This window comes from Dromaius novaehollandiae, chromosome 7 (assembly GCF_036370855.1).
Source record: "Dromaius novaehollandiae isolate bDroNov1 chromosome 7, bDroNov1.hap1, whole genome shotgun sequence".
NCBI lineage: Eukaryota > Metazoa > Chordata > Aves > Casuariiformes > Dromaiidae > Dromaius > Dromaius novaehollandiae.
The window spans coordinates 8,115,595-8,127,749 of NC_088104.1; the positions used below are offsets into that span (position 1 = coordinate 8,115,595).

Sequence of the window (12,155 nt, forward strand, 5' to 3'; positions counted from 1 at the left end):
ATCCATGTAATACAAATTTCCACCTATGTATACACTGCTTTGATGTACTGACATCAGTAAAACGCAGATCAATGACTGAACTTCTGTTTACGAGCTCAGACTATCATATATTCACATACACAAGACACTTAGTTGTTAATGACTGATATGCAAAAAACCTCTTGTAGTTGATGTGCATAAAATGTACATATATGGACAACAATTTTGAAGAAATTACCTTTTAGTCTTGAGAAAATGATATATTTTTTACTTATACAGTAATTCACAAGAGTTTCCCATAGCCAAAGCTACTCAAGGGTATTAGTACGGAATTCTAGATAGAGATGTAAAAACAGAACTTAAAAGCAGAATAATAGATGGCAAACCTCTTGATAACATTTTTCTGGGCAGTTTATCACTTGACTTTTCCTCTTCTGTTTCATCTTTCGTGGGCTTTTCTTCTTTCTCAAAAGACTGTGATAACTGGATTTGGATTTTCTCCTGTCAAAAAGTAAAAATTAATCATCATAGAAATTATTTTAAACTATATATACCTGCATGAGAACTGTTTTGTACTACCGGCATACTGAAGAAGTAACAATGAAAATAACTGTCTCCATATTCTTTGTAATCATGCATGTATTTTATGCAAACACACAATGAAGCTATTTATCAGTGAATGATAAAAACTGTAAAGACAACTAATATATGTGGTATTTTAGAACTTGCACGCACTTCCAGGCCATGAATGCTATTTCAAAACAAATCTAAAATATCTAGAGGCACATATGAAAATGTTTCAGTTATTTAGACCCATAAATTGTATACATCATCTAAATTTTTATAAAGCTTATCACCCATGATGCCTTTTTCCCTATTCTTCATGGTTCTCTACTATAAAAACTTGTTTAAAGTTCTGATTTGATTGATAACAAGAAAAAAAATTAGTAAAACAAAAGTTTAAATCTATTTAAGATAGACTGGCAATCCAAATTTCACAAAAAGCAAAAATTTACAGTTCAGTTTATAAAGACAGAATTTGCAGACCATATCATTATCAAGGCTTAGATTCTTGTTGCATGTTTCAACAGAGTAGGTTTACATGTAATCATCTCAAAATCCATGTTTTTCTACAGCTAGACAAACTATTATGGAAGTTGTTTCTCATGTAGAGCAAAGAAAAGCTTCCCTTTTTAATTAAAATGATACAGTGGTCCCCTAATTACGGGAAAGTGGCTAATTTGTTCTTCATGTCAGTGAAGGACACAGTTTTCAGACAACAAAACCGGATGAGGTAGAGTGTAATCCTGTGTCCGAGAGATGCTGAGAAGAGGAGCAGGAAAGTAGCAATCCTGTAGGCGACTTCCCCCATTCCTTCTACCCTGAAGCCCCTCAAATGTCAATTCTGCTCCCGCAGAAGCCATCAACTGAGTTTATGCTAACATCCACACTACCCTAGAGCATCTAGCTCTTCCCAGCCCAGAGACCCATGCAATCTGCCCCACATCCATTTTTCCCTACCGCTCTTCTTACATCCTGCACCAAATCCTTTCCCATTCCAAGTCCTCACTCTTCCTTCAAACCCTTTCTTCCCCATGTTTTTGCTGTTTTAAAGCTTTCTCATTCACATATCCAGCTACCTGCTATAAACTATTCCTAACCTCTCACATCACAGAATTGGTCTTATTCATGAAAGCTGTCTAGAATTAAACTTGATGAGGATTCACCAAGGCTAACGCATGTCACACATGCAAACACATCCTTGCACAGCCTGTAGTCAAGCTCCTGCCCCAGCACACCAAACTGCTCTCTACCTTGGTCCTTTCTGAAGTGGACAATGGGAACCCTACACTTACGAGGCTTCAGTAAAAACCAGTTTCAGAGTTTACTTTTGGAGAGATGACCATTTTAAAATTATTTTGAAGTGAATAAACAAGTTGGGTGCTAGTTTTATCAACTCTCATTTTTATTATTGCTTATTAAAATTTCAAATTAAATATTTTAAACTCATTAATACATATATATCCTGCAAACCAGCATTAGAAATAAAAGCCTAGCAGTCTTTTTGAGGTTATCTATACCCAAGTCTGACAAACTGTTACCAATCACTAATAATGAACTCAACTGTAACATTATTTCCTAGTCATGAGAATTCACTGGTTTCCAAAACAAAACTTTGTATTTCTCACCGTACTTTAAACCTGAATATAACACAAACGAGCAACCCGCTTGTCACCGATAACTGCATTACACTGCAGCTGCTCACCCAGTAACTACATAATTGTTTGTTATTTGAGAAAAGAAAAATGAAAAAACCCACCATGGCTTATGCATTCAGAAATTATTTCCAACTCAGATCCACTGATATAATGAGCAATTCTCTATTTTACAATAATACTCCACAAAACATCATCAGTAATGACAAGGATAATTTTCACACTGTGACTATTTTTCTTCATTAGAAAATTGATCTACTAACTGCTCTAAGGTCATCCAAAGTAAAAACATGCAGAAATACTTACATCAGAGGATTACAACAAATGATTGTTTTTATATTTCTTTCCCCAAGAGCTGCTTGGGGAAAAATCAATTCTGCTACTACCACCAATTCTATTTCTAAGTGTGATACAGAATTGTATAACAAGTGCTTTTTCTTATGATTTCATGCTATAAAAACTGTAGCATCTAATTAGATTTTTCCTGAATCTTTCTAGTCAGGCATCAAGTAGGTCATATTTTTCAGCTTCTATTCCCTAGAATTCTTTTACTCCCTCCTGAGCGGTAGTTAGTCTCTACTAGCATACTGATTTCACAGAATCTTCACAACCACCTTCCTACCCAAAATCCTCATTCCTTTGCCTTTCGATATAGGTCTCCAAAACATTTTCTTCGCTGCTAATAAATCTTGGTTTCCTAGCCTAGAGAGTATTCTAATACTCATCATCATCACTTTCCGCTTCCTACTATTTGTCCCTTACTTAGTTCTGGACATGGATATGTTTCTAAAGATTACTCTCTTTTGCAAAATGGCCAGTTATTTTAGTCAACAGATCATAGCAGCAGGAATTATCACCAAATCCCAATACTAAAAAACAAACAAACAACATCCCCTCCCATCCCCCCCGACACAATCCCCCAAGCAAAAGCCATCAAACCCTGAAAACTTCCTCCAGCTTAAAACACTTGAGAAAAGAGAGAGTCAGGCAGAAGGCATTACAGAATTTTACTCAAAGGACCTACATTTACCAGCAATCTCAATCTACAATGGCAATTTACACAAGTCAGTGTAAGCTAACTAACATTTGGATGCTGGTCTTTGTTTTTCTTTTGGGCTGTTTCATTTTGCTAATGAAGAAAAAGTTAGATCCTTCAGAGATTTATGTTCCTGTGACCCGTAATACTACTACTACTAATTCACATGAAACCATTCTTTCCTTAAAAAAAAAAAATCATCCCTTGCTAGTATTTGTACTTCATGTCAGAGCACAGAGAACCAAAACAAACCCAGTACCTAATATTTAGAAAAATAATGACAAAAAAATAAAGACTTAGTGTATTTATAAAGATAAAAGATCTAATTAATCAGTTATACTCTTCCTCATTCAATAAATCAATAAGCTAGTACTTCTATAGCACCTGTACTTAACAGACTGCCAGTGCTTATAAGGACTAAAGCTTAAAATTTGCAAGATCTTACCCAGGTTCCTCAGTAATTAAGAACATCTTTTCCCATGTTGCAAACAATTGCTCAAGAAAATACAGAAGAATATTTCAGAAAATAAATCAATTTGCCTTAGAACTTATTGGGTCTAGCACCTTTTTCATTATAGCCTTCTGCTAGAGGCAAGGAGACATAGCCAGCAGTGATGCACTGAGTGACATCTGCACCTCTACGTACCTGGGATTTTCACGGCCAAGAGCTGTTGTACACACTAGCGTGGAAGAGGTGAGTGATAAACAGTTGCAGGCAAGACTAAAGAGGTATTCCAAAACAGTTCATAGGCTAGTAAGGATATCTTTGATCCTATCAAAGCTAACATTTTCTAATCGTTAAAAAGCAGGGTTCTCCAGAACCCAAGTATTACCAGCAACTTTATTCTGAATTTTATTCTTCCTTACGCTTAAAAGCCACTTTTAGTATGAACATAAAACTAGAAATCATTTACAGTCTCACTGATATTACAGAGCAGTGATATCAACTTTTCCAGCAAGGGGAAGTTCATTCTAATGCCAGAGAGAGCCATACAAGACAGCCTCTCACTTCACCTAGCCACTGGACTTCCCACGCATGCAAAGCGCAATCGAGCATGCATATCATGCTTGACTTTCTTCCGAAGTGCAGCCACCAGCAGATTGCTGCTTACACAAGAACTTGTCCATGCCACTCCCAAAAAATCCTTGGGAAAGAAAGCAAACTGGATGAGGAAGTTGCCTGTATGAGCTGTTCTGTAAGTAAGACCTATGGCCATAGGCTGCAGACTCTGGCATCAAAAACCACAACAAAAATTCCTACCTCCAGTTCTTCAACATGTATTTCTCTCTGCTTTACAAGACACCAGAACTTAAACTGTAAGTTCTCTAAATTTAAAGAGCTGGTAAATTATGCTACATATTAATCACAAATTTGTTCTTTAACCATCTTAATGATGGCCCACAGCATTTAGGCAGTTTAACACTGCCTCAAGTTCACTGTGACATTAGAAAGATAAAATAACCAAGAGAATCCCCTCTTCCTGTTCCCCAGACATCACCCCAATAGCAGTTCAGAAAAATAAAGGAACAGATTCTTTGCCTGATATCACTAACTCCGTGAAAGCTGTATTTAAAAAAAAAAAAAAAAAAAAAAAGGTGGTATCTACATATTTAAGGAGTACCCAAAAGACTTGCTTTTGAACAATAAGTTACTTCAAATCATTTCAGAAATTTCAGTAACATTTTTACCTGGAGGTCCTGTGATATTTCAGCTGTGGGAGGTGGTGGATATTCTTCACATACAGCAAGGCTCCGAACTAACTTTAACTTTGTGTTTGACTAAAGGAAAGTATGTATAATTAAAAACTCCAGCCTTAAAATAAATAAATACCTTAAGCTATTACTTTTCAATTTAATCTATATAAAACAAATTGGCTGAAAACTGCATTTTAATATTTTAAATAGCGTAAGGAATTTTCTGTATGAAGAAAAAACCCAAACAATTGCAGCTTTTGAAGGCACTGTCATCACAATAGAGCACAGCTAATGAAAAGTAAATAAACTCTTTGGAAAAGAGTTTCTCTCCATAACAATAAAAAGCCACCAAAAATACAAAGGCAAACCACAAAAGCAGACAACTAAGCAAGACAAAATCCAACAGAACAAAACAAAGCTGCATTGCCAAAAATAAAAGATAAAACTAAAGGCACTTTTCACAAAGTAACAAGGCTTCATCAAGCTTGAAGGACTTCCTTAGCATGCCAGCACACAAGTCAACTGTACCTTTGACCTTTTTGCTGTCTGTCCAAAAGACTGCACTGGTCGCTGAATGATAGGCACAACAAAAAAGATTAATATTAAACTTCATAGTTCAACTTTATTAATGCAAAAGTCTATATAATGGAGGAAATTGTAACAGTTACTACAGACGTGATTGTCACATCTGAGAAATGAGCAACAGATGCTTTTGGCTGAAGGATTACATGCTTTTTCCCCCCATTTTCGCCAGGTAAAATCCTTGTTCTTCATTTATCATCAGTAGATATTACAGAAATTTAACAGGAAGCAAACATTCTTGTTCACTTTTGCTTAGTAAGATCCAAACAGCTAACTATCTTAGCCAGCTTCTATATTTTAAATTCTCATGTCCTAATTTCCCTGACAATATGACACAGTTTTATGGATTTGCTTCCAGTTCCTGAAACCTACCTGCAAAGATGATTGTATGAAAAAAGCATTGCTGTGACAAGGGGAGCAGATAATGGCCTAGCATAATCAGAGTAAAAAATACATTTCTTTTTCTCTCAGGAGCTATAAACACTGACTTTAAAAAGGGCCAGCTAACGGTTAAAACTTTTTGGCCCCCTACGTACTTGACAAAAATGACCAGCCTATGGCATTTATCCTCCTGCTTCCAAAAATGCAAAAACAAAGTCAAGGGAAGATGATCTTTTTCCTGCTTCTACCTCTATACTACTTCATTAATTTTCTTTAACTCTATTTTTTTTCTTTTAATCAAAATTTTACACACATTATTCACCACTATACACTTGCTGGCTGGCTATAGCAGCCAGCTCCATTACCTCTCCATTTAGGCAGCTCCCAACCATCTATTCAAAACACCTAACCTAAAGAAAAGGGTTCTAGCAAGTCAAGGGAGAAGAACAGCGATTTCTCTCATTTTCCTCAAGTCTCAAATGTATTTTTTGGATTGTTGTTCCAGCTAAGCTGAAGAAAAGCAGAAGGAAAGCTCATTTAAATACTATCTATTTCACTACTGAACAGGATTTTAAATAGCCAAACTGAAAACCAATTGAACTGGTCATCAGTTTTCTAAAGGAAACTTGCTGAAGTTTTGAGCAGCAAAGACACTTCAACTGTTGTCATACTTGGAGCAAGACAGAGCACTTGTGTTTTGCTGGCATCAGCAAAACATTTTTTCCCTTCAATCATCTATGCTGGAAGCATGCATTGTATACTGAAAACTGGCAATTCACATACCCTTGGCAAATTTTCTATTATACCAAGTTATTGAGCTTTCAAGAACTGGATCATTTCCCAGCCTCTATCAATTACTCCAGCATCAATCATCTTAGGTAGGTTCAAACTAAGCAGTCGAAACTTAAAATGAACGGGCACTGCCAGTGCAGTTCTCAGTTCACTGTCTAAACAACAGACAGGGGTGCCTACATTACGGCAATTGTTAATAATCAATATTTCATTTACTTTTAGATGAATGATGACCTGCCCCCCCAAAAAAAACAGAGCACATGTCTCCTCATCTTACCTCAGTAAAGTCTCCTGAACCTATTGCAGCCAAAAATCAAAGTGTATTTTATTATGCCAGATAAAGTGAAGCATGTGTCTCATAATACAATTGATATATTAAAACTGAAGTGAATCTAGTTTCTAACCTGAATGCTTTGCAAGAATGTTTAACATAAATGCCATTTTCAGATTTCAAACACAAACAGCACAAACTTGGCAGTACATTTCTCTAAAATGTTTCATCTACGCTACATCCCATCTTCCATTTGGGTACACAATTACAGTTCTGTTTGCAGGCTGAAAAGCCACTCTAACTGATACTACCAATCATGCTGCATTTCAGACTTCTTATGACAGGTGTTTGCAACCTATGAGGAAAGAGTTAATTAAAGCACTATAGGGTATTCAGGGCAGTCAGCTAAGGTATATGAATACTAGGGTGCTATATTTCAGGAGCTCCCGGCAATTTTTAGGGACCAAATACAACATCAATGGCTATGGGGAGAGTTGTGGGGTAGAGCATGGCAGGATGGAGATTCTCCCCTGATTTAAATGTATCAAATCTCAGAGTTACACATAAAATAAATACCATCCCAAACATTGTAACTAGCAAGGAGCTTCAACTTTCTTATGCCCTGTAAAACAATTAATCCTTTGACAGGCCCAAGCTCCTTGTTTTCCTACCAACCGGATGACTTCAAAGGTGTCAAAACTGGAAATACAAGACCCCACAACCAGCTGTAATTTGGAGATTAAGCCCCAACATACCTTACTGAGAGGTAAGCAGCACTGGACCAGACCCAGTACAAATGGGTATAGCTAAAAGACTGGCTAAAATCAGGTCATGCACACCAGAGCAAACTCAGCAGCGGGAAAGGTTTTGTGAGGAGGTATTGTATATAGTTCTGAAGCATTGTTTGGACATTTCAGAGCATAGATACAACAGACCTGAACAGAGAATGTTATAAGGACTTTTCGTTTTTCACCTCTCTGCTAGATTAGGTCTCAATTTTAAATCCAGTCAAAGGCTAGAGTCCTAACAACCATAGCTTTGTAACGCTGTAGAGAAGAACGGATGCAGGGAACTCAGCTGAGGAATACAAAAGGCAAACAAAGGTTTGTGCTAATATGGAGAGAAGAAATTATTAGAGACATCTAGTTGCTGGGGAAAAACTCTGTTTCATTTAATTCCTCCAAAGGACTAGGATATCTGCTTAATTATCATAAATCCAAAACAGAATTATACCCACTCAGTACAACATTTGGCTTGCCTATATCATACAACAGGTGTGTAAAGTCTCACATTCATGCATCACGAGGCCTCTGTCATCTTGTAATACTTTCTTCTTCTGCTCTCCACAGCTCGCTAGTGCTTTTCCTGATATGCAGCGATATGCTGCTTGCTTTCTCCTAATCTTTTACTGCTTTGACAATCATTATTCCATCAAGGATCTCATATCCACTTAGTAGTTATTTTTTTTTCCACAGTAGAGATGTCTGAGTGCTTAAGCTCCCCATCCTCCCCCCAGTGTAGCGCATAGATTATAGGATAAGGACAAAGCTGCCTTTTCTAGAAGAAATATACCACAAACTATTAAAGGTTTTTCTGTTTGTTTAAAAAGGTGGCCAATAGTGAAATTGGATTTAAAACTACAAAAAGCTAATAACGTTGAATCAGTGAAACATCCAGTCATTACAAACACACCTTCTTTTTTCATCCAGAAAGGTAATAAATATTATGTTTACATACTGGAAGTTTATTACAGCATTAAGGAAAATGAAATATAATTAAATTATCTTACTACTCTGAAATGGGTTACCTGCATTTTTGACCCCATACAAGATTCTTGAAATATTTCTGAACTAAAAATTTTCTCACTGCAAACATCTGTATTTATGCAAGCAATGATTAGACAATCTTCAGTATTCCTAATACTGAATAAAAAGCACTATCATGTGACTTAAATCCACACTGTTGATTTATTTTTAATATTTCTTGATATGCTAACTCTGTAACAGCAGACCTTATGGTGGATGAGGCATTGCCTGTCCTGTCACCAGCTGATAAAGTCAAATACCTTATAACTTACTGTTCTGGCTAATTCAGAATTAGTATGCCATCATATAATGTGGATAAGCTTAACAGGTGGGTGATCTTGAAGCACACAGATCAGGCAATAGTGACTGATGAACCAAACCATTTTGATCACAAATCCTACCACAGTGCAGGCCATGCACTTCTGTAAAAGTAATTTTCATGTTAGTGCCTCTCATTTCCAATCTCATTTAAATGCTATTTGATGGTCACTTCAAAATATGACAATTCAAAAAGTTTCCTTAACGATCTCTCTGTATCAGTTATATTACTTCTGCACTATTTTTCTCATTTACATAGTACCTCCAAAAATGTGTAAAACAGCAAACAGGTTACTAATGCACCACATCAAAATAATCTGGAATGTAGATCTGAAGAAATACTTCAAACTATCATAACCAGATTCTGTAACCGAGGAGATCCTGACATACCTGGCATCAATCAATGACAGGTTTAGACAGAGGAATGATCATAGCTGATTTATTACTAGGCTGTAAAGAAGTTAAGTCGCAACTTGCAAGACAAGAGGTAACTGTATTCAGAATTATTACTGTGGTTTGTCTATAGCTGTGAAACCTACTGAGCAGTTATGTCAGCTACTAGCTAGAAAACAACAAAACACACGACACCAACACACTCTCACACTCCGAAGTATTCTTTTATCAAACAAAAGAACATATCTAATTCCAATAAACTTCCGGCAGCCTTCTGTAACATTTCTCAATGAATCTTTTGCTATTTTCCTCTGTTATTACAGTAACATTTAATCTGCACTTAAATGAAAAAACTAGTACGTATGGTGAAATGTCTCTAGTCAAACTATTTAATGATTTGTTAATTAAAAACTAACCTGCTGACTCCTCTACTGTTCCCAACTATTATCAAAAGTTTTGTTTGACATGCACACACTGAAGTTTTATCTTTTGTTTTGTATTTAAGCAGAAGATATGCTTTCAATGAAAAAGCCTCAAACATATGACATATACATACTTGTACTAGGAGTAATCCCAGTGCACTTTCACAGGCTTCAGTTCTGTACACTTCCAAAGGGTTTTTGTTAGCAAGGTTCCTCCTGTAAATTACTGTCCTTCTACCATTTAGGAAATCAAGATCTTCAGACTATAAACTTAGTTTTTAACTGTACTACTCATGTAACAGTAATGCTCTGGTTACGACTGGGACTTCTGGATACTACATTTATATCAACTTTCCATGAAAAAGATAGTAAGGATGCGTGAACCAGAAAGCCTTTTTATTACACAGCTGTACACACACAATTTGTAGTTCATATGGCAGATAATTATTTCAGCCACCAGCTGTTACTCTTGCACAAGAACAAAACCAACCAACATCCCCCTGCCAAATAAACCAAAGTCCCACAACCACCGACAGCAGCAAAAAAGCATTGCTGTTTCATTTCTCTGGACTAGGCCTGAACACACAAAACCAATTGCTTTTAGGAGGGCCAAACCTGCTACTTGAGTTTCAGAAGTTTCTACACTACAACTCTTCTTTTCTTTTCCACTTTCAGTGAAAAAAGAGAAAGCAAATGATATTTTTCCAAGTTACTGAGTTGTCTGAAATAGAGTTCAGGCTTTTTCTTTTTTTGGACTAACTTCTGGGATATCCAACTGATTAATGAGAAATAGCAGTTTACCTGTAACAGCTACCAACTCTTCAGTGGCAGTTATTTCTCATGTATTGCAGGAGAAGTATTTCATTTTTAAGGATTCCGTATTTTCAAAAAAATATTCTTTTTTACACGGATGTCAGCCTTAATAAAGCCAGCAGATATTAAAGTGTAAAACTGTATTGTTTTTAGTGTTCTACAAGATTTACTTGGAAGCACTTTATCCTAGAAACTAAAGTTTTCTTCACTCATCAGAATGTTCAATTGCTAGTCAGGAACAAACTACTCCCAAAACAACTTTTCACTCAGTTCTGAGTGCCAACAGCCAAGCCAGCTACTGTCCTGCTTTTACAGCTCACAAGAGAATACTGCTCTACTCACTATCTAGATCAAGATTTTTTATCAGAAAATGCTTTATTATTAACCCACAGAAGACACATACACACAAAATTTCTATAAAAAGCTAATTTCTTGATAAACACAAGCTACCATGCTTTCTTTCAGGTACCTGCCCCTTTTTCTAGGTTGTGCCAGAAAAATTCAGTTGCTTTCCTTAACTCTGCTAAGACACTTAGACGCCTGTCTTTAATTACCAAGTGGGCAGCCTCGGCTAGGATGTAGCCAGCCAGTCCCACATGAAACAGCTTTTAAAATCACCTATCCTTTAGCACTCCTGAGCACAAACACTAACTTTGTAGCTAACTCCCTGAGGTATTAAATATGCTGCTGTAAACACTTAACCCATCCCTATTGGTGTTTTCTCCTTTAACACAACATGTTGTGATACATTATCTTTTTTCCTCTTTCACTTAAAAGTTGATGCCACAAGTTCTTTGTGGTACTTTTCCCTTCCCTTACAAAGGCTAGTTACTCGTAGGCACCTACTCTTCAAACTATCCTATGCATGAGGCCTGCCTAACCTTTTAACCTGATAAACCATGCACCAAAATTGTTGAATAGTGAAGAAATGAGGAAAAGGGAAGCTATAGGAGTACTAGTTCACAGCCAAGACAGGCTGATAGCTCACTGGCTCACTCCACCATTAACGCAAGGGGGAAGGCCAGACCTCCTGCTGGTAGCTGTGGCAGGACCCAGACCTACCAGCCTCAAGAGCTCTGCTGAGACTTGATTCCCCTGGCTCCTGGGGATTTGGATTACCTACATCTGATTTCTTAAGCCTTATGTGATATAGCCCTGCCATAAAAGCTACACCAAAGCACGTAGAGCTCAAAAGCCCTATATTGGTCAGCCCTACTCAAGGCAGAAGCGTTGAGCTATGCTGCAGCACTTTGTTCATACAAGCAACACTCAACACTCCAGTGTTTTGACCAAACCATACTGTTACTACACAGTGTATTCTTAACACAGTCACGTCTCTGAAACTCAGTCAAGCTTCAGCAACAGCAAAATAAAGAAAACCTGAGATGCTGAGTTTTTTCCTTATGCTGCTACAATAGAAAAGACCCAACGCACACACCCAAGAAAACCCAA

At 36.9% G+C, this 12,155-nt stretch overlaps 1 protein-coding gene across 13 annotated transcripts in view; it reads right to left on the minus strand.

The window, feature by feature from the left end:
• The window catches only part of R3HDM1 (R3H domain containing 1), a 54,835-nt gene that overhangs the window by 41,144 nt on the left and 1,536 nt on the right, over nt 1–12,155 (minus strand). For 9 of the 13 annotated variants that reach the window (XM_026108734.2, XM_026108725.2, XM_064514613.1 and 6 more), the window contains exons 3-5: nt 5,455–5,496; nt 4,921–5,010; nt 366–480 (exon numbers count right to left, since the gene is read on the minus strand). In XM_026108734.2, coding sequence (XP_025964519.2) covers nt 366–480; nt 4,921–5,010; nt 5,455–5,496 — 247 coding nt within the window. The remainder of the gene's footprint in view (nt 1–365; nt 481–4,920; nt 5,011–5,454; nt 5,497–12,155) is intronic. The other 4 variants (XM_026108733.2, XM_026108730.2, XM_026108728.2 and 1 more) reach the window with 2 other exon arrangements.